A 22,877-nucleotide genomic window follows, 5' to 3' on the forward strand; every position below is an offset into this window, starting at 1 on the left:
GACTCACTGATATTAGGAGACTTTAACCTCACCCATATCGACTGGGCGACACTGTCAGGTACAGAAGGCGAGTCACATAGAATGATCGAATTTCTAGAAGAAAATTATCTAAGCCAAATGGTTTCTGAGCCAACTCGACAAAATAATATACTCGACCTTGTTATAACAACCCAAGATAACCTAGTCAGTAGTGTCACGGTAGGAGAACACCTCGGTTCTTGCGATCATAAATTAGTGCGCGTCGACATTAAAGCTCAATCATCAGTGACTGAAAATAAAGTAAAGGTGCCCAATTTCAAAAGAGCTAACTTCGTAGAAATCCGACAAAAACTAACAGAAATACAACTATCAGATGACGGCAACGTAGAGGAAGCCTGGCTAAGCTTTAAAAATCACTGACTCACTCAGCAGAACACATTCGTCCCCTTGTGCGAGAAGCGAATTAACACTATTAAAAGCCCACCGTGGTTTAATAGCGAAATTAAACAATCAGTCAATGAGAGAAAATTGTTTTACAGGTTAAAGAAAGAACAAAGCACGCCCGAAAACATTAGACTTTATAATGATGCCAGGCGACGAGTAAAAAGACTAGTAGGTCAGGCAAGGCGTAGATACGAAGAAAATATTGCAGCCAACTGTAAAAATAATCCGAAATCTTTCTTCAGTTACATAAACAACAGAAAGGCGATCAAAAGTGGTATTGGACCTTTAACAAACAGCGACGGTGCACTAGTGACTGACAGCCAACACATTGCAAACCTCTTAAACAATTACTTTTCCTCGGTGTTTAATACTAACAGTCTTCCTCTCGCTACCACCAACACCAGTACTATTGTAAATCTCGAGCATGCATTGCCTAATTTTGAAATAACAACCGATGAAGTCCTTAAAGCTCTCCATTCACTTAAAACAAATAAAAGTCCTGGACCTGACAAAGTATATCCAACTCTGCTGAAAGAAACAAAGAGCGAAATACTCTCCTCCCTCACAACCGTATTCAATATGTCCTTGCGACAAGGCATCGTCCCTTCAGATTGGAAAAAGGCTAACGTGACACCGATTTTCAAGAAAGGAGACAAAAAGTACCAGGTAATTACAGGCCCATTAGTCTAACTTCGGTTGTAGGTAAGCTACTTGAGGGCATAATTAGAGACAAAATTGTGAATTACCTTGAAAGCCACTCATTGATTGGGGACTCACAACATGGCTTCCGAAACAAAAGATCCTGCCTATCAAACCTATTAACCTTTTATAACGACCTCTTCACTGTTTATGACGTAACCAAATCACTGGACGTAGTCTATCTTGATTTCAGAAAGCGTTTGATAAAGTCCCGCATCATAAATTACTTTACAAATTAAAGCAAATAGGTATTGACGGTCAAGTAAACCAATGGATCGCGAATTGGTTGAGCAACAGACAACAAAGTAGTGATCGACGGATTTAACTCAGAGTGGGCGCCTGTCACTAGTGGCGTCCTCAGGGCTCGGTCCTTGGCCCAGTGCTCTTCATTATTTACATCAACGACGTGGATGTTGGACTCAATAACCGCATTAGTAAATTTGCAGACGACACAAAGATTGGCAACTCGGTTCTCACTGACGAAGACAGGCAAAGCCTCCAAGAGGATTTGCACAAAATTTCAGCTTGGTCGGATAGATGGAGATGCCCTTTAACGTAGACAAGTGCCAGGTCCTTCAAGTTGGAACGAGGAATAAGAAGTTCGAATACGAAATGCGCGGCGTTAAACTCAAAAGCGTTCAATGCGTCAAAGACTTGGGGGTCAAAATCGCGTCAAACCTCAAATTCTCACAGCAATGCATCGATGCAGCAAATAAAGCGAACAGAATGTTGGGCTTCATTAAAAGAAACTTTGTATTCAAGAATAAAGATGTAATACTCCCGCTCTACAACAGTTTAGTCAGACCCCACTTGGAATATGCGGTACAGTTTTGGTCTCCCCACCATGCAAAGGATATTGCTAAATTAGAAGGTGTTCAGCGTCGGGCAACGAAAATGATCCCTTCCTTGCGCAACAAATCCTACGAAGAAAGGCTTTCTACCCTTAACATGTTCTCTCTTGAGAAACGTCGCCTCCGAGGAAAACTGATCGAATGTTTTAAAATACTTAATGGTTTCACGAATGTAGACAGATCAACATTGTTTATGATCGATGACACTTTGCGCACGAGGAACAATGGCGTAAAACTCAGATGTAAACAAGTAAATTCAGACTGCACCAAATTTTTCTTCACCAACGTTGTAGTGCGAGAATGGAATAAGCTTCCACCGTCAGTGGTCCAGTGTAACACGATTGACTCCTTCAAAAATAAGCTCGACCGTCACTTCCTTCAACTTAATATCAACTAGAGTAGAAATGCAACGTTTGGAGTCTTCTGATTAATGTAAAATCACTTAGGTTTAAGGACAGACCACCAAGTCTGGACCATGGGGTCTGTGTGGTCTGATTTTCTATGTAAATCTATGTAAATCTCTCTCTCTCTCTCTCTCTCTCTCTCTCTCTCTCTCTCTCTCTCTCTCTCTCTCTTCCCGTACCTTAATTAATCTTCCTTGAAAGTTCAGGATAATTATCAAGCCGTTCTAATCATAAGGCTTCTTATTCGTTGTTGTTGTATTTACTCTGGAAGGAAAATTAGGCATCAAGATTTCACAACGCTTCAACCTCCTCCGGATCCCGAGTACACATCCTTGGTCTCGGTCTTGACTCGCTACGCAGCTGTAATCTCCCCTATGAAGACACGAGCATCAATCATTTGTTACCTTTTTTTATGCCTTTGAACTGACTCCTCTGCTGTAAAAAAAAAAAAAAAAAAAAAAAAAATCACAACCTCATCTGATCCTTATCAATGCGCTTAGAATCGTTTGCATATAACCTCATCTTTCCTTTTAATGCCATAGACAAGTTTAGCATCATCGTACTTGCTTCTTTCACGTCCTTGAGTCGGTATTTATGGCCGTAACCCACACAGTGACTCTATACGGTGCGCTGATCTTTACTCAGGCCCGTATATGCAGACTCTTTCGGCTTCACAACATATATTTAAAAAGGCCCAAGGGAGATTAGTCGGGTTTTTATGATGTGATCTTCAGAACCGTGTACTCAGACACTTTCGTTGTTCACTGCTTATATTTCGTTGTTCACTGCTTATATTTCGTTGTTCACTGCTTATATTTCGTTGTTCACTGCTTATATTTCGTTGTTCACTGCTTATATTTCGTTGTTCACTGCTTATATTTCGCTGTTCACTGCTTATATTTCGTTGTTCACTGCTTATATTTCGTTGTTCACTGCTTATATTTCCCTGTTCACTGCTTATATTTCGTTGCCCATTGCTTATATTTCGTTGTTCACTGCTTATATTTCGTTGTTCACTGCTTATATTTCGTTGTTCACTGCTTATATTTCGTTGTTCACTGCTTATATTTCGTTGTTCACTGCTTATATTTCGTTGTTCACTGCTTATATTTCGTTGTTCACTGCTTATATTTCGCTGTTCACTGCTTATATTTCGCTGTTCACTGCTTATATTTCGCTGTTCACTGCTTATATTTCGCTGTTCACTGCTTATATTTCGTTGTTCACTGCTTATATTTCGCTGCTCACTGCTTATATATCCAAAGACCACGAAGGAGATGAGTCGCGATCTCATGAGTGCTTTTCTTATTCATGGTGTAGAAGCCTTGTTAAACTATCTCTGAGCTCATAAAACCACGAATGGAAATACTGACAACCTCCACGGAAGCCTTATCAGTGTGGGTAAGTCCCTTATGTCCCACTTACACTACCATCTATTTGTCTCCCTCCACCAAGCATTCGTTTCAAGACCGTCACCGTCCGTCACCACAGCCATCGCCATCAATACCACACATCAATCATCATTTCCATCATGACTACCTACACCACCCTGATCACCATAACCACCGCCAACGCTACTACGACTATGAACATCACCACAACCACCACCACCATCACTACCAGCACCATGATCACCACCACCACTTTCAACATCACTCCTTTATTATCAACACCACGACTACCACCACCGCTACCATCATCAGCATCACCACCCTCTGACCCTTGTAGCCACCACCAACACCACCACCATCACTACCAGCACCATGATCACCACCACCACTATCAACATCACTCCTTTACTATCAACACCACGACTACCACCACCACTACCATCATCAGCATGACCACCCACTGACCCTCGTAGCCAGCAGTCTCCTCCTCAGTTCCTCTTTGTCTGCTGCAGGAGAGTTAACGAGAAATTTGTCTGGCGGGGCTGAAGTGAAAATTTCCGATAAAGTGGGCTCGCCGATACACTGCCTCACTGTTTTTGTACCCCTCTGCCCGGGTGTTGCGCGGGCCCTGTGTGGGGTTAGTGGGTTCTCTCCCACTACATGTTCAAAGGGCCAACGGGACAGAGATGAGCACCGCCACTACGCGCAGCTATAGCGTATAAACTTTACCTTTACGTAGTGTGCAGTGAAAAGAAAATACAATACCGTTGTTATGAAATGTGAAAACGTTGTGTGTTGAGAAAAAAAGTTCGTAGCGAAGCAGTTCTTTTTTATGTTTTTTGTTGTTGTTGTTCCGTCTTGGCGCTGCTGCTTCTTTTGATGTATAAAAATAAAAGTAAAAAATAATAAAAAAGATATATAGAGAAGAAACAGCGAACCGGTATTGCTATTTGATGAAAACGTTGTGTGGAAAAATGAGTTTGAAGCACAATCAAATGACGAAACCGTACAAATAGATAAAACAAAAGTATATAAAAACTTTGTGTAATGAGTCCGGCTGATCAAATTCAATTAATTGGTTGGTCTTTGGTTGACGCAGACTAATATTATTGTACGCTGACGACCAAGTGTTGCTAAAAAAAAGTCATGTTTTATTTATTTATTTATTTATTTATTTATTTATTCATTTTTTTTGTGTGTGTGTTTGATATATTGCTTTGCTTTTAATATGAATGGTAAATATGAAAACAAGTAAAAATAGTAACAGTAATGGTAATGGTGGTAGTAGTAGTAGTAGTAGTAGTAGTACAAAAAGAAAGAACAAAGAAAGAACAAACAACAGCAGACCTGCTGGTCCTTACGAGGCTGTTTGTGACAAACTACACAATCTAATCAAAGGTGGAAGATGAAGGACAGCAAAGGCGAAGGCTCCTCCCCACCCCCCCATCCCTCCAGCCAAAGCTGGCAGGAAAGGAAAAAGAACCATGCAGCATGGAAAAACTGCATGGAAATTATGTAGGAAAGAGGAAAGAACTACCATTACTGCTACCACTAACCGGGCGATAAAAGCGGACAAGGACACCAGTATTCGAAAGAACTTAACGTTATTACAACAATGAGTACTATCTTAGTTGCTGGTTGGATTCAAAATACTTGTCTAATCTATTCGTGAAGGCTGTAACTGTTGTACTATCAACGACATCACAAGGTAGAGAGTTCCAAACATTAACAACTCGATTGAAGAAGAAGTGTTTAGCTTCGTGCGACGAGAATCTTTTCCCACTTATCTTCAAATTGTGATTTCTTCTTGTTCCATTTGATCGATCAATTGTAAAGTAATCTTCCGCATTAATATCACTGAATCCTTTAAACATTTTAAACACTTCTATTAGATCGCCTCGCATTCTTCGTTTTGATAGACTGAATAAATTTACTTCTTTAAGCCTTTGTTCATATGATAAATTTCTCAACCTAGGAATCATCTTTGTTACTCTTTGTTGAGCCCGTTCCAACCTTTCTGTCTTTTCTGTAGTAGGGAGACCAAAACTGTACACAGTACTCTAGACGGGGTCGAACCAACGAATTATACAGTTTTAATATTACTTTTTTCCGCCCGTCTCACACCTTTGTTCGCCGGCACCTCCCAATGGAAAATGTAAATTCGAGTAGAGCAGTCACTTCTGCGGTGACGTAGTAGGAGTAGGAGTAGTTATTGTAGTAGTAACAGCAGCAATCGTAGAAGTATTGATGATGCTAATAATACTAAAAATAATAACAACATTCAAATAAATAATAAGGATAAGGATAACTGTAATAAAGTCGATAACTAACTAACAACAACAACAACAACAACAAAAACAATATACAGCCTTTTGATAAACGAGAGCAATTGAGAGGCTGTAACAAAAACCTGGCGGCAGACGGAGTGCACCGACGACTCTCAACACGGTGACGTAAGGGACGGGCAAAACGCGGGAGGCAAGGCTGAATTATTACCAAGTCCAGAGTGCAATAACCAATCCCTTGCTCGAACACAGCGGCAACATAAACAGCTACTAATTAACACAGCGGCAACACAAAACCTCTGACTAGATCATTAATAGGGTGCGAGGGAGAAGAGGGGAAAGAGTGAGATGGGGAGAGGATGGGGTGCTGGTTGAGGGGCAGGGAGTAATCGATTCTTTCACCCCCATTGACAAGGCTCTTCACCACAGATACCGCTTTGTTTTCTCTCTCTTTCTCCTCTTTTTTTTTTTCGCTCCCGCTGCTCCATTTTTCAGCTCCTGTGTCTTCTTGGGTTCTTTCGTCCTGGCCCGTCCTATCTGGGTTGCCCGTTGTCCTTTCCTTTTGCTACGCCGTTACCTGTTCACCTGTCCCCCTCCATCTCGCCCACGCACGTCCCTTCATTCCGTGGAAGCAAAGTACATCAAAGAGAAATATAAAAAAAAGTTTGCCCCGTTGTTGTGAAGGATTATTTTTTCTCGCTTCGCATTATTATTTTTTCTCTCAGTTCCATTTGTTTCCTTTTTTTATATAGGTCTCTGAGTGCTCTGAATTCCGCTTTGCCAGTTTTGAGTGAAGGCAGAGAGACACGAAAGAAAAATACATACATACAGTTTGAAATCATTGTAACGTGCCATGCTTTTCTTTTCAGCGACGGATCGGAAACGGACCGAGTTAATATATCTTGGTTCTCAACGAAACGTCCCTCGACACCAACAGGGCGAAAACTCTCCAATTGTACCCTAGACGTGACTGCTCTACTCGAATTTACATTTTCCACTGGGAGGTGCCGGGGAACAAAGGTGTGAGACGGGCGTGAGGCGGCGGTGGGTGGGTGAGGCATCGCGATGAAAAACCCGAGGTACTACTGGCTCGGCCCCAACCCTCGGGACTCCACGCCACGCCAGCCACGGTCCCTTCCATCAACTTTTACAACTTAGAGCAAGGGAAAAAGATCTTACGAAACAAAAAGAACTCGCAGGTCTTATAACGTAACTCCGAAAGGGAAACTTTGGCAATGTACTTCTTTATTCAGGAAAGTTTAAAATTTACGCCGCCACGATTTAATATCTCTCGCCGGACTAATATAACAAGACAAGGGAGCCCCAGCCCGGCCCCGTCACGCCGCCTCCTAAGTGCCGTGAAACTCTACACCCGCGGCATCTTAGACTGTCACAAGAGGACACCACGACCCCTCTGGAGCTAAATTGGCTTTTTTGTTTTAGGAATTCAAGCTTTCCTGTTTTAGATACAGAGGTTACTTTCTGTTTTCTTCGGTGCTTCTGGCTGTTAGTTCATTTCCATTCCCCACAAATGTCAAAATGTAAGTTGATAAAATAAACACAACTCCGGTGCACAGTTCTGAGTCTTTGATACGAAGCCAAAGTATAGGGAGGGTATGTGGGTCTGCCCGGGAAGTCTGGAAGGCCCTGGACCAGCTCTCATCTTGTCGGATTCCAACTCTCGCTACTCCAGCCTTGTGGAAACTCCGTGGCACCGTGGCTTTATCGCGGGGTACTCAGTGTTTGGGGAGCGTGGAAAACTTTTCTATCATGACACCCTCGGAGAAGTGGTCTTTGGGCTAAACACTGAGTTAGACCTACACGCAAGGAGACAATCAGGTGGCCCGAGGCAGTGACGTGTTCTGGCGGCAAGGAATCGTTTCAGGCAAGCCAGATCTCTAAAGCAAAGGAAGATTCTTTCTGACAAGCGATGAGAGACGTACCACACTTTCCTAAACTACACATGTGCATGCAAAGACTCATGATACATGGGCGAGGCTGGGCTGCCTGCACAGGGCCACGCATACACCCACTCGGTTCTTTCCTCGACGTGACTGGGAGGAAGGCAGCGGGATGAAATGTTTCTAAAATGCTTCTCCGTCCTGAGTGTCGACGCGGAGAGGCAATATTCCTCTCGATTTAACTTTCACGGACCGACTCGAGGCTGAGAGGTGCGAGTCCTGGCAGGTCCACGCCGGGCACGAGCAGGCTTACCAGAAATGGCTGAGCCGCCACCGACCATTTGCTGCAAGGCCCCGAGGAAGCAGATCTGGAGCTCACCTTCTGTTTTTAGACTTCGAAGCGGGTTATTTTTAGTTCTAATCTTTATCGACTTTACCTAACGCTGGTCTTCTTCATAGCTTGTTACCCTACCTTTAACCTCCTCCTTTCCTTTCTCCTCTTCATACCACTACTACAACTACACCTCCACCTACTACTACTACTACTACTGTTACTACTGCTTCTCGACAACACTGTCACCTCACTTATATCACCACGACCACCGCTGCCACACAACACACAAAAAAGCTGAACACAGACCTCCCGACGAGACCCTTGCTTCCTGAATACCAACAGCAGGAGCCTCGTGGGACTGAAGGCCAGCACGACGGAATACGAATAGGAAACTGCGAACAAATGATTTATATTTCTCAACAAGCTCGATAACAAGTGTAGGAAGAAAGGAAGGAATTTTTTTCGCCCACTATCTTTTGCTGTAAACTGACGCGAGCTGTTACATGCAAGAAGGGAGATGAGGAGAGAAAAGGAAGAAAGGCAGCAACAACACCGAAGTGAAAAAAAAAAAAGCCTTGTACGTGAATGAAGGAACGTGAGATACAGACACAAGATGAAGGTCAGAGGAAAACGAATCTCAGGAAACAAGAGAAAGACAAAAAGAAATGAAACGTGACCAGAACAATGCTGAGAAACGAGGGCCTGAGGGTGGAGTTAAGTACTTAGGTTAGAGGTATACGTTTACAGCTGCGCGTGGCCTCGGTGCTCATCTCCGTCGCATTAACCATTGAGTATGAGTGGAACGCAAGACAAAATTATAAAGATAAAGGACAACGCATACAGGGAAAAAGAAAAAGGAAGAAAGGAGGAGAGCAAGGAAGAAGACAGAGCATTGAACAAAGGTGAGCGTAGATGATAATAGGCAAACACAACGACAATTAAAGGACAATTAAAGATAATAAAGGACAATGAATATAGGAGACAAAGAAAAGGAGGAGAGCAAGAAAGAAGTGAACGAAAGGTGAGCGTAGATGATGATAAGCAGACGCAACGAATGCAGGAAGGAAGTTGAGGAGACAGGAAGGAAAGAGGAACACTGAGATCGAGAGAAAACATTGAAAAACTTGGTAGGGGAAAAAAAAAAAAGAGGGAAAAAGTATTATGTATGTGACTCAAGGAAAGGGAGCGGTGAAAGAGGAGAAACGGGGAAGATTAACAGAAGGAACATAAAAAGGGAGCATAAAAAGGGAACAGGGAATAAAAAAAATGAGAGCAATAACTGATAAAAAGGGGAACACAAAAATACATGGAAGAGGGAAAAAAAAAAAACGAAAGGCAAGGAAAAGGAGACACAAGAAAAGAAACGAGGAAAAGAAACAGAAAGAAAAGAGCTGTGACAGCATAAAAGAACTGGGGAAGGAAAAAAATCTACGCAATTAAAAGAGAACACGATAAGGAAAACAGGAAACAGGTTGAAGGAAAAAAAAACCTCATTACGTAAGAAAACAAGAAACAGTAAAAATTATAAGTAAAGAATAAAAAAAGAAAAGCCAGGAAAGGGAACACGAATGAGGGGGACGAGCAGTGAGGGAAAGGGAGAAAAAAAAAAAGACGAGAGGACGGGTTCGGAGACTAATGGGGCCCGTAAAGTAATTAGGCCCCTCTAATGATATGTCCGAACGGCTTTATTTTCACCTCCCGCGGCCGCTAAGGCACTTAATTCCGGAACTCTTTAACTTTCAAATCTATTTCTCCTAATTAGAATTTTGGGAGTGGTGAATCGACGATCTGAGGAAAGGAGGGTTAGAAGAAAGAAGAGGAGGAGGAGGAGGAGGAGGAGGAGGAGGAGGAGGAGGAGGAGGAGGAGGAGGAGGAAACATGGACGAGCAGGCAGCAGAAAGCCTATTGGCTCATTACAAGGCTGCCTGTTTTCAGTGATTCAATCAATCCGTCAGTCACAGGAGTGGCTTGCGGGAAGGATTAAAGCACTTGTGTATGTACCTACTCTTGGGTGCCTTCAGTTAACTCCCGACGCAACAAAGTGTCGATCACGATCAATGCGTTTCTTGAAGGAGTTGATTGTCTCTGCGCTAACCACTTCTGCAGGAAGGCTGTTCCAGTGGCGAACAACTCTCTTCGAGAAATAACTCCTGCCGATGTCTGTATTGCATCGCTTTGCTTGAATTGTTTTTCCGTTGTTTCTTGTCCTCGGGTTAGTTTGTAGCGTGAAGAGTTTGGAGTGATCAACATTGCTGAACTTGTTCAGGTACTTAAAGACTTGTATCATGTCTCCCCGCAGTCGTCTCTTCTCCAGCGTGAAGAGGTTGAGTCGCTCGAGTCACTCTTCGTAAGGTTGCGTCCTCAGTGATGGTATCTTCGAAGCGCGTCGCTGTACTTTTTCAAGTAGTTCAATGTTTTTCCTGTAATTAGGGGACCAGAACTGCACGGCATATTTCAGGTGGGGCCTTACCAGCGAATTATACAAGGATAACATAACTCCCGGCGTCTTGTATTCGAAGTTCCTCGATATGAACCCGAGCATAGTATTGGCTTTCTTGCAGGCGGACTTGCAGTGTTTTGCTTGTTTCAAGTCACTGCTGCTGTTGACCCCGAGGTCTCTTTCCTCTTGCACTACCTGTAGTGGTTCGCCACCCATGTGGTATGTGTGCTTGCTATTTCTGGATCCGATATGCATTACTTTACATTTGGTAGTGTTGAAGGACATCTGCCATTTTTCTGACCATCGAGTGATCAGGTCCAGGTCTCTCTGGATAATTTCGCAGTCAGCTGTCGTGAGGGCCTTCCCACCCACCTTTGTGTCGTCGGCAAATTTAGAAAGGGTGGATTTTAATCCAAGCTCTAGGTCGTTGATATATATAATGAAGAGTATGGGTCCCAGCACTGACCCCTGTGGCACTCCACTTGTGATCGGGAGCCACTCGGAGGCCTGTCCGTTGAGTACAACTCGCTGTTTTCTTCTGGTGACACAATCTGTTACCCACGCACTTATATTGTCGCCTAATCCCGCCGACCTAAGTTTCTTGAGGAGTCTTTCGTGTGGTACCTTGTCAAAGGCTTTTTGAAAGTCTAGATATATGACATCACTGGGGATATGATTATCCCAGTTTTCATAGATACCTTGGAAGAAGTTCAGTAAGTTGGTTAAGTATGAACGCTTATTCCTGAAACCGTGCTGATCATCGGAAATGATGTTGTTTTCAAGAAACTTAACGAGTTTGTCTCTGATGATCTTCTCGAGAACTTTTCCCGCCACTGAAGTCAAGCTGATTGGTCTGTAGTTTAAGGCCACCCCAGAGGAGGAGGAGGAGGAGGAGGAGGAGGAGGAGGAAGAAGAGGAGAAGACATAGCATAGCTTAGCTCTCTACACACAAACAAATCTAACACACACACACACACACACACACACACACACACACACAGCACGCCGGGGGTATACAAATAAGGTGCCCGATAAACACTAAAACTACACCAGAACAACTAACGAACCTACACCATATAACTGTACACCCCCCCTTTTTTTTTTTTTTTACAGCAGAGGAAACAGCTCAAGGGCAAAAAAAAAAAAAAAAAAAAAAAGGAAAGAAAAAAGAAAAAAAAAGTCCGTCGCTGCTCCTGTAAAAAGGTTCAGAGGAGTGGCCGAAAGATAGATCAATTTCGGGAGGAGAGGTGTCCTGATACCTTCCTCTTGAAAGAGTACAAGTCGTAGGCAGGAGGAAATACAGATGAAGGAAGAGTGTTCCAAAGTTTAGCTGCGTCAAGGATGAAAGAGTGAAGATGCTGGTTAACTCGTGCGTAAGGGATTTGGACAGTAAGGGGATGAGCTTGAGTAGAAAGTCGTGTGCGGCGAGGCAGCGGGAGGGGGGGAGGCATGCAGTTAACAAGTTCAGAAGAGCAATCAGCATTAAAATATCAATAGAATATAGAAAGATTGGCAACATAGCGGCGGAATTTAAGAGGTAGAAGACAATCAGTAAGAGGAGGAGAGCTGATGAGACGAAGGGCCTTAGACTCCACTCTGTCCAAGAGAGCTGTGTGAGTGGAGCCCCTACACGTGAGATGCATACTTCATAAAAGGGCGGACAAGGCCCCTGTATATCGATAGCAACTGTGCGGGGGAAAAGAACTGACGGAGACGATACAGAACGCCCAACCTCGAGGAAGCTGATTAAGTGAGAGAAGATATGTGAGGTTTCCAGTTAAGATTTTGAGTTAAGGATAGACCGAGGATGTTTAGTGTTGAAGAAGATGACAGCTGAGTGTTGTTGAAGAACAGGGGATAGGTGTTTGGAAGATTGTGTCGAGTTGATAGGTGGAGAAATTGGGTTTTTGAGGCATTGAAGGACACAAGGTTCCTTTTACCCAATCGGAAATGATAGCAAGGTCTGAGGTTAAGCGTTCTGCGGCCTCCAGTCTGGAGTCTTGTAATTTCTGTTGAGAGAGTCTTCTGTTGAAAGAAGTTGAATAATGCAGAGTGAAGTCGTCAGCATATGAGTGGATACGACAGTTTGTTATGGAAAGAAGATCATTGATGAATAACACGAAGAGAGTGGGTGATAGGACAGAGCCCTGTGGAACACCACTGTTAATAGGTTTAAGGGAAGAACAGTGACCGTCTACCACAGCAGAGATTGAACGGCCGGAAAGGAAACTGGAGATAAAGGAACAGAGAGAAGGATAGAATCCGAAAGAGAGCAGTTTAGAAAGCAAAGACTTGTGCCAGACTCTATCGAAAGCTTTCGATATGTCTAGCGCAACTGAGAAAGTTTCACCGAAACGGCTAAGAGAGGATGACCAAGAGTCAGTTATGAAAGCAAGAAGATCGCCAGTAGAACGCCCCTTGCAGAACCCATACTGGCGATCAGATATAAGGTCAGAAGTGAAAAGGTGCTTTTGAATCTTCCTGTTAAGGATTGATTCAAAAGCTTTAAATAGACAGGAAAGTAAAGCTATAGGGCGGTAGTTTGAGGGATTGGAACAGTCACCCTTCCTAGGCACAGGCTGTATGAAGGCGTACTTCCAGTAGGAAGGAAAGGTTGATAGGCAGAGGCGAAAGAGTTTAACCAGGCAGGGTGTCAGCACGGAAGCACAGTTCTTAAGGACAATAGTAGGCACTCCATCAGGTTCATAAGCCTTCTGAGAGTTGAGGCCAGAGAGGGCATAGAAAACATCATTCTTAAGAATATTAATCACAGGCATGAAGAAGTCAGAGGGGGGATGAGTAGGAGGAATATGCCCAGAATCGTCCAGAGTGGAGTTTTAACAGAAAGTTTAAGAGAAGAGTTCAGCCTTAGAGATAGATGTGACGGCGGTGCTGCCGTCAGGGTTAAGGAGAGGAAGGAAAGATGAAGAAGTGAAATTGGAGATGTTCTTGGCAAGGTGTTAGAAGTCTCTGGAAGAATTAGAAAAAAGCAAGGTTTTGACATATTCTATTTGTGAAAGAGCTTTTGGCAAGTAGAAGAATAAATTTGGCACGATTCCGGGCAGAAATGTAAAGATCATGGTTAGCAGGAATGTGAAGGCTGTGGTACCTCTTGTGACCTGCCACTCTATCTTTGATAGCACGAGAACAAGCGTGATAAAACCAAGGGGTTTTAGCATAAGGAGTAGAGAAAGTACGTGGAATGTGTGCCTCCATTCCAGAGGCAATCACATTTCTGATGCGCTGGGCACACACAGAGGGGTCTCTCTTCTGGAAGCAGTAATCATTCCACGGGAAATCGGAAAGGTACATCCTCAGGTCGTCCCACCGAGCGGAAGCAAAATGTCAGAAGCATCGCCTCTTCGGTGGGTCCAAAGGATGTACAGGAGCAATAGGACAGGATGCAGAAATAAAGTTGTAATCGGAGGAGCCCAACGGAGAGAACAGTTTGACAGAGTAAGCAGAAGGGTTAGAGGTAAGGAAGATGTCTGGTATGGGAATACGTGTGCTGGACAAACAGCTGTAGATCGTTGAGGAGAGCAAAGTTGTAGGTTTGTTCACCAGGCTGGTCAGTGAAAGAGGATGAAGGCCAAAGCTGGTGATGAACATTGAAATCTCCAAGGATGGAGATTTCAGCGAAGGGAGAGTGGGTCAAGATGTGCTCTACTTTAAGAGTTTAAGTAGTCAAAGAATTTTACATAGTTCGTAGAGTTAGGTGAGAGATAAACAGCACAGATGTATTTGGTAATAGAATGACAATGAAGTCTAAGCCAGATGATGGAAAATTCAGAAGAGTCAAGGTCGTGGGTACGAGAGCAAGTGATGTCGTTCCGCACGTAGACGCAACATCCAGCTTTGGATTGAAATTTAGGATAGAGGTAGTAGGAGGGAACAGAGTAGAGACTGCTGTCAGTAGCCGCCAAGACCTATGTTTCGATGAGGAAGAGAAGGTGAGGTTTAGAGGGGATGAGATGGTGCTCCACGGAATGGAAATTGGAATGAAGACCGCGAATGTTGCAGAAAGTGATAAGAAAGAGGTCTGAGAAGTTATCAAGACACCTCTCAAGTCAGCACCCAGAAGGGGAGTCCTCCCTGGGGGAATTTGTGATCACCCCCACCCCCCGGGCGGGGACTCCGAGGCTCTGCTTCAGTACGCCATTTTGAATTTGTAAAATTTGGGGAGGTAATGTGTATGTTGTGTAAATGTAGTGTGATGTGGATAGAGAGAGGATCTGTCTTTAGAGAGCATGCTGAACTACTCTTTGGTGTTGGTGAGACAATAGGGAAACGGAAAGTGAGGACATGGGAAGGGTCTTTGAAGGGCTTCAGCACCCTCCTTGTTTCCCATATATACCTCACCGGGAGTGGCTTACGCCCGTTTCGGTAGGTGTCTTCCTACCTACTCCTACTGTCTTTCCTTCTCCCCCACCCGTACCTTCACCACTAACCCACTTCCTCTTCTCACTATACCCTTGATTAAAAAGAAGAAGAAGAAGAAGAAGAAGAACAGCAACAACAACAGGAACAACAACAAAATCAAAAAGAAATTAGAAGAAAGAGTAAAGGAAGCTGGGAAGGAGGAGGAGGAGGAGGAGGAGGAGGAGGAGACTGTAAACGAAGAAAAACATTGGCTGTCAAGGGAAAGGCGTAACGGAATGCGGAAAGCTGTCCTTGAAACGGTAAATGAGTCTTCGATAGTGCAAAAAAAATAATAAATAAAAAGGAGAGATATTTGGTGAGGGGGAAAGAAAAAAATGGATGGCAAATAACAGAGAAATAAAGAAGGATTCGATTCGCGAAGTGTGCCACATACCAAGATGACGAATGAAAGACAGAAGTACAGAGAGAAGGACGGACATAAAGATGGAAGGAGAGAAGTAGAGAAATGAAAAATAACTAAGTAAAAAAGTGAACGGAAAGATCAATAAAAAATCGAAACACACACACACACACACACACACACACACACACACACACACACACACACACACACACACACTAAGGACACGCGCGACGAAACAACAATTCTTTATATTATGCAAGGAAAGCCACTTGTGTCTTTGCCTGGGGGACACTCGTGCTATTCTTTTTTTAATACGATGTCCCTCCGGCCGCCCCTTTGTTGAGGTTTTACGGGATGACGGAGGAGAGAGAGAGCAGCGCTGAAAGCCACCATGTCCCTCTAGCGGCCTTGCTTACTTAAAGTTTCAGGGAATAGCGGTGGGGGGAGAGATTAGGGTTGAGAGTCACGACGTCCCACAGGCGGCCTTAGTTAAGCTTCGCGGAGTGGCGGCGGGCAGAGAGAGCAGCGCTGATAGCCACAATGTCCCTTACCTTAGCCCTTGTCTTCCCTTAGTTAAGACCCTGACCGGGTAGCGGCGGAGGAAATGAGAGCAGCGCTGATGGGCGGGGTCTGAGCCTCTGCCGGGACGAGGTGGGCGCGGTAGCACTCTCCTTCACGTGTCGGCCCAGAGGAAAACGTTTGTAATTTTAGTGGCCGAGCTTTGCCTTTGTTGTCTGTCTGTCTAGGCCGGAGAGCAGAGAGTTGCCAGGCACACGCAGCATGGGAGGGGCGTGGCGGGGCGGGGCGGGCGGGGGCGAGTGGAAAGGATGGAGGGGGTGAGGAGAATGGTGGGGGTGAGCGGGGCATCCTTTCCTCTGGGACTGTGGCAGAAATGTTTACGATCTGCCTCACTCAGGGGCAAGCACTGTCTGGATCCTCGCCTGCAGCAGGAGGAGGAGGAGGAGGAGGAGGAGGAGGAGGAGGAGGAGGAGGAAAAGGAGAGGAATGAGGAGGAGGAGGAGCAGGAGAAGGAAGACAGATTGAGGTCATAGCGGGAGGCAGACGCATTAAAGGAGCCCGGACAAACAGACCACGCGGGACTTATTGGCAATATAGGAAACACGAAACCAATGATATTAATGAGGAGCGGTGGCGCATTCCTGCCGCATAACGCACGGGAGGGTCCTCGGGATTATTACGTGCGACGCGTGCCAGGGGAGCGTCGCTGTGGCTAGGGGGGGAGGAGGGAGGAGAGAAGGGCAGGGGGGGAGGGAGTTGGCCCGACTTGCTTCACATTTCCGAGCACTAAGTAGGACACAATAACAACAGAAAAAGAAACTGGCTTTACACTCAGTTGTCAGCCTACATCATACCTGCTAAGGATTGCGGAAAAAAAAACAATGAAAATAAGGAAAAAACACAACTGCCGATACATGTCACACAACACTGACAGCCGTAACAAAAGCAATCATGTGCCGAATTATTTGATCTGATCCTGATCCTGCGGCACGAGAGCAACACGGACGGACTACTAACTATAAAGAACTGTTTCGGCCTCACCACACGACACAGCAGCCAATGTTTGAGAGTCCGCCATAGCCAACACTTCAGGAGTCAGCAGAGCCTTTATCGCAGCGGCTGCCGGCCCGGAGAAAGTCGAGAAAGGAGGAAGTTTGAAAAGTAATGAACGGCCTCGCCACCCCCGCCCACCTTCTCCTTTCCCGACTCCGCCGCCAATCCCGGTCTGCACAGAGGTCGTAAAAACATGCTCCGTTACGCGCGACCAAGCAGGGCAAGAAATGAGGTAAATGGGAGGAACTAATCGGACTATTGCCCCGGAGAAAGAAGCTCCATTATGCCCATTAGCTAATAACAGAGCGCCGGTAAGACACGCCAGCGGCTCTCGCTCCCTGTCGCGGCTTATTTCTTCTGACCTCGGAAGGAGAATTTTTTTAGTGTAATCGAATTTTATGTCTTGAGTGCTTCTGTAACACCCCGGGGAGACATAATGGCCTAGGTGATGATGATGATGATGATGAAGATGAGCAGGGTGAGGGTGACGATGATAATGAGTAGTAGTAGTAGTAGTGGTGGTAGCAATAGTAGTAGTAGTAGTAGCAGTAGTAGTAGTAGTAGTAGTAGTGGTGGTGGTGGTAGCAGTAGTAGCAGTAGTTATATCATCACTCATTCTTTTACATCCACACATGAAGACAAGACCAATGAAGAGCAACAAGAACCTGAAACCCCTACTTCCTCCTCACTGCGTGGAGGAGACAAGGATGGGGGAGAGAGGGAAGGAGGGAGGGAAGCGAGGAAAGAAAGGAGGGAGGGAGGGAATGAGGGAGGGAAGCGAGGAAAGAAAGGAGGGAGGGAGGGAGCATCGCAGTGATCAGTCTCCCGGAATCACAAACAACATTACTTACCGTCTGCCAGTGTTCCCCGTGCCGCCCTAACTCTCCGTGACTAATGCCTGCCGCGTGCACTCGTTCACGGCTCGGCCCAAACACCTTTCCTGGTACTGACGCTGAGTTTCTTCACACACGTATTGGCTCTCAGTAATTTGTTATTTTTCTGCTATTTACTACATTACGCTCCTCTTCTTATCACAGGAAAGAGGAGTACGATTAGTGGCCGCTTTAATTTTGATATGGCTGGAAACATGACCGGCTTGAAGAGTGACTCGATTTAACTCGATGAAGGCAGATCAGTCAAGTGTCACAAAGAGATAAGTCAGCACTGGATATACCGCCTGGCGCAACCTAAGACGCCGAGGGAATAGTTAGTCTTTAAAGGTGGGTTTTACGAGACGGAAGAAACTGGAGGAAGGGAGAGAGAGGTAGAGGGAGTTATGTAAAGAGGGATCTAGGGAAGGAGAGGATATGTACCCGTGGTGGAAGGGAGAGAAGGCGGAAAAGGAGAAAAGGACAGGGGGAGAAAAGGAGTCTATAGTAGGAAGAAGTTTGAGGAAGGGAGAGAGAGGAGCAGAGGAAGGTATGCGAGGGATATAGGGAGGAAGAGGATGTGAAACCGTGGTGAGAGAGAGAGAGAGATTTACATAGAAAATCAGACCACACAGACCCCATGGTCCAGACTTGGTGGTCTGTCCCTAAGTGATTTTACATTAATCAGAAGGCTCCAAAACGTTGCATTTCTACTCTAGTTGATATTAAGTTGAAGGAAGTGACGGTCGAGCTTATTTTTGAAGGAGTCAATCGTGTTACACTGGACCACGGATGGTGGAAGCTTATTCCATTCTCGCACTACAACGTTGGTGAAGAAAAATTTGGTGCAGTCTGAATTTACTTGTCTACATCTGAGTTTTACGCCATTGTTCCTCGTGCGCAGTGTCATCGATCATAAACAATGTTGATCTGTCTACATTCGTGAAACATAAGAACATAAGAACGCAGGAGTCTGCAAGAGGCCGGTAGGCCTGTACAAGGCAGCTCCTTTAAGTATTTTAAAACATTCGATCAGTTTTCCTCGGAGGCGACGTTTCTCAAGAGAGAACATGTTAAGGGTAGAAAGCCTTTCTTCGTAGGATTTGTTGCGCAAGGAAGGGATCATTTTCGTTGCCCGACGCTGAACACCTTCTAATTTAGCAATATCCTTTGCATGGTGGGGAGACCAAAACTGTACCGCATATTCCAAGTGGGGTCTGACTAAACTATTGTAGAGCGGGAGTATTACATCTTTATTCTTGAATAAAAAGTTTCTTTTAATGAAGCCCGACATTCTGTTCGCTTTATTTGCTGCATCGATGCATTGCTGTGAGAATTTGAGGTTTGACGCGATTTTGACCCCCAAGTCCTAGACACATTGAACGCTTTTGAGTTTAACGCCGCGCATTTCGTAATCGAACTTCTTATTCCTCGTTCCAACTTGAAGGACCTGACACTTGTCTACGTTAAAGGGCATCTCCCATCTATCCGACCAAGCTGAAATTTTGTGCAAATCCTCTTGGAGACTTTGCCTGTCTTCGTCAGTGAGAACCGAGTTACCAATCTTTGTGTCGTCTGCAAATTTACTAATGCGGTTATTGAGTCCAACATCCACGTCGTTGATGTAAATAATGAAAACACTGGGCCAAGAACCAAGCCCTGAGGACGCCACTAGTGACCGGCCACTCTGAGTTAAATCCGTCAATCACTACTCTTTGTTGTCTGTTCCTCAACCAATTCGCGATCCATTGGTTTACTTGACCGTCAATACCTATTTGCTTTAATTTGTAAAGTAATTTATGATGCGGGACTTTATCAAACGCTTTCTGGAAATCAAGATAGACTACATCCAGTGATTTGGTTACGTCATAAACAGTGAAGAGGTCGTTATAAAAGGTTAATAGGTTTGATAGGCAGGATCTTTTGTTGCGGAAGCCATGTTGTGAGTCCCCAATTAACGAGTGGCTTTCAAGGTAACTCACAATTTTGTCTCTAATTATGCCCTCAAGTAGCTTACCTACAACCGAAGTTAGACTAATGGGCCTGTAATTACCTGGTACTTTTTTTGTCTCCTTTCTTAAAAATCGGTGTCACGTTAGCCTTTTTCCAATCAGAAGGGACGATGCCTTGTCGCAAGGACATATTGAAAACGGTTGTGAGGGAGAGTCGTTCGCTCTTTGTTTCTTTCAGCAGAGTTGGATATACTTTATCAGGTCCACGACTTTTATTTGTTTTAAGTGATTTGAGGGCTTTAAGGACTTCATCGGGTTTTATTTCAAAGTTAGGCAATGCATGCTCGGGATTTACATTAGTGCTGGTGTTGGCGGTAGTGGTGGGAGGACTTATTATTAAACACCGAGGAAAAGTAATTGTTTAATAGGTTTGCAACGTGTTGGCTGTCAGTCACTAGTGCACCGTCGCTGTTTGTTAAGGGTCCAATTCCACGTCTGATCGCCTTTCTGTTGTTTATGTAACTGAAGAAGGATTTCGGATTATTTTTACAGTTGGCTGCAATATTTTCTTCATATCTACGCTTTGCCTGACGCACTAATCTGTTTACTCGTCGTCTGGCATCATTGAAGAGTCTAATGTTTTCGGGCGTGCTTTGTTCTTTCTTTAACCTGTAAAACAATTTTCTCTCCTTGACTGAGTGTTTAATTTCGCTGTTAAACCAAGGTGGACTTGTATGAGAGAGAGAGAGAGAGAAAAAAAATAGTGGGAAGAAGTAGGAGGAAGGAAGAGTGGAATATAGAGCGAGTTATGTATATAGAGAGGAACAGGGAGGGAGAGGATGAGTAACTTTGATGAAGGGAGAAAGGAAGAGAAAGAGGAAAGGACAGAGAGAAAAGGAGTGTAAAGAAGAAAATAATGGAGAGTATGGGAAGCGCGGTCGTGGTGAAAGGGATTGGAAGAGGGCTGGAGAGGATAGGAGAGAGAGGCTGTTCAGTAATATGACATACGTGAAAAAAGTTACACGGGATCAAATAATGCCAAGACGAGGCCCTTCCAGCCCCGCCGAGAAGTTGCAGAGGCGCAGAACACGAGGCCTGAGGACGCTGCCTTCCCATCAAGACATTGCCGCGGCCCTGCCTGGATATCCCGACTTTATGGACACGAACCTGACTTTGAAGCCTGCCCTTAGTAACGCAGTGGAGGAAGAGGAGGAGGAGGAGGAGGGTAGGAAAAAAGGGGGAAGGCCAAGAAACAAGATGGAGGAAGGAGAAAGATGGGGGTGAGGGGAGGGTAAGGTAATTAACAGCGGTATTACCGGAGGAAGACTATTATCATCCGGGAGGAAGGGAGAGAGGCAGGGATGGTGGGGGGGAGAAGGAAGAGGGGAGCAGCGTTGCGTCACAGAGTGAGTGTGTATAAAAATACAATTCAAGCAGTTGGAAAATCCCTGAATAATATTAGTGACAGAGGTGTGTGTGTGTGTGTGTGTGTGTGTGTGTGTGTGTGTGTGTGTGTGTGTGTGTGTGTGTGTGTGTGTGTGTGTGTGTGTGTGTGTGTGTGTGTGTGTGTGTGTGTGTGTGTGTGTGTGTGTGTGTGTGTGTGTGTGTGTGTGTGTGTGTGTGTGTGTGTGTGTGTGTGTGTGTGTGTGTGTGTGTGTGTGTGTGTGTGTGTGTGTGTGTGTGTGTGTGTGTGTGTGTGTGTGTGTGTGTGTGTGTGTGTGTGTGTGTGTGTGTGTGTGTGTGTGTGTGTGTGTGTGTGTGTGTGTGTGTGTGTGTGTGTGTGTGTGTGTGTGTGTGTGTGTGTGTGTGTGTGTGTGTGTGTGTGTGTGTGTGTGTGTGTGTGTGTGTGTGTGTGTGTGTGTGTGTGTGTGTGTGTGTGTGTGTGTGTGTGTGTGTGTGTGTGTGTGTGTGTGTGTGTGTGTGTGTGTGTGTGTGTGTGTGTGTGTGTGTGTGTGTGTGTGTGTGTGTGTGTGTGTGTGTGTGTGTGTGTGTGTGTGTGTGTGTGTGTGTGTGTGTGTGTGTGTGTGTGTGTGTGTGTGTGTGTGTGTGTGTGTGTGTGTGTGTGTGTGTGTGTGTGTGTGTGTGTGTGTGTGTGTGTGTGTGTGTGTGTGTGTGTGTGTGTGTGTGTGTGTGTGTGTGTGTGTGTGTGTGTGTGTGTGTGTGTGTGTGTGTGTGTGTGTGTGTGTGTGTGTGTGTGTGTGTGTGTGTGTGTGTGTGTGTGTGTGTGTGTGTGTGTGTGTGTGTGTGTGTGTGTGTGTGTGTGTGTGTGTGTGTGTGTGTGTGTGTGTGTGTGTGTGTGTGTGTGTGTGTGTGTGTGTGTGTGTGTGTGTGTGTGTGTGTGTGTGTGTGTGTGTGTGTGTGTGTGTGTGTGTGTGTACAAAAACAACTATATCCCCGGATCACTCACCTTTTCTCTGTCTCTTTGTCTCTCTTTGTCTCTCCTGCTGGGACGCGGTGTTATCTGGAAGGAAAATATGGGATATTAGATTCCTGGAATTCAATAGTGTCATGATGGTGAATAATTTGATATGTTCCCGGAGGACAAACTTGGATTGTATCCGAAAGGAAGGACTGAAGGAGGGCTCTGGAGAGTGTGGGGCATGTGTGTAGGTTGTTCAGGTGTGTGGTGGGTGGGGGACAGGTAAGGCGTGGGACAGGTGTGTGTTTGGGGGTGGAGAAGTTGGCAGTACGAGGAGAGGTCGTGACATAACAACCGCCACCCCCCACACACACACATTCCCGCCAGTTCACCTTCACCTGACATTCCCTCCCTTGAGTCAACCTAATAACGGGCGGATCATCCCTCTCCCGCCCTCCCCTTTACCCTATTCCCCTTCGCCGCCTTCCCTCACCTTGTATTTTACCTGATTTCCCCTCGTGCTCAGAATATCGAGAGCGCGTTGAATGAGCGACGCCGCGGTCACCCAGCCAACTACGCCAGCCAGCCAACAAACATGATATAGATGATAGGTT

At 45.1% G+C, this 22,877-nt stretch overlaps 1 protein-coding gene across 1 annotated transcript in view; it reads right to left on the reverse strand.

Moving 5' to 3' along the window:
* The window catches only part of LOC127001771 (uncharacterized), a gene marked incomplete at its 5' end in the record, with an annotated part of 64,320 nt that extends 41,955 nt beyond the window's left edge, over window positions 1-22,365 (reverse strand). The window contains 1 exon segment of the mRNA XM_050866926.1: window positions 22,312-22,365. Coding sequence (XP_050722883.1) covers window positions 22,312-22,365 — 54 coding nt within the window.
* Window positions 22,366-22,877: the final 512 nt, after the last annotated feature.

This window comes from Eriocheir sinensis, chromosome 21 (genome assembly GCF_024679095.1).
Source record: "Eriocheir sinensis breed Jianghai 21 chromosome 21, ASM2467909v1, whole genome shotgun sequence".
Lineage (NCBI taxonomy): Eukaryota > Metazoa > Arthropoda > Malacostraca > Decapoda > Varunidae > Eriocheir > Eriocheir sinensis.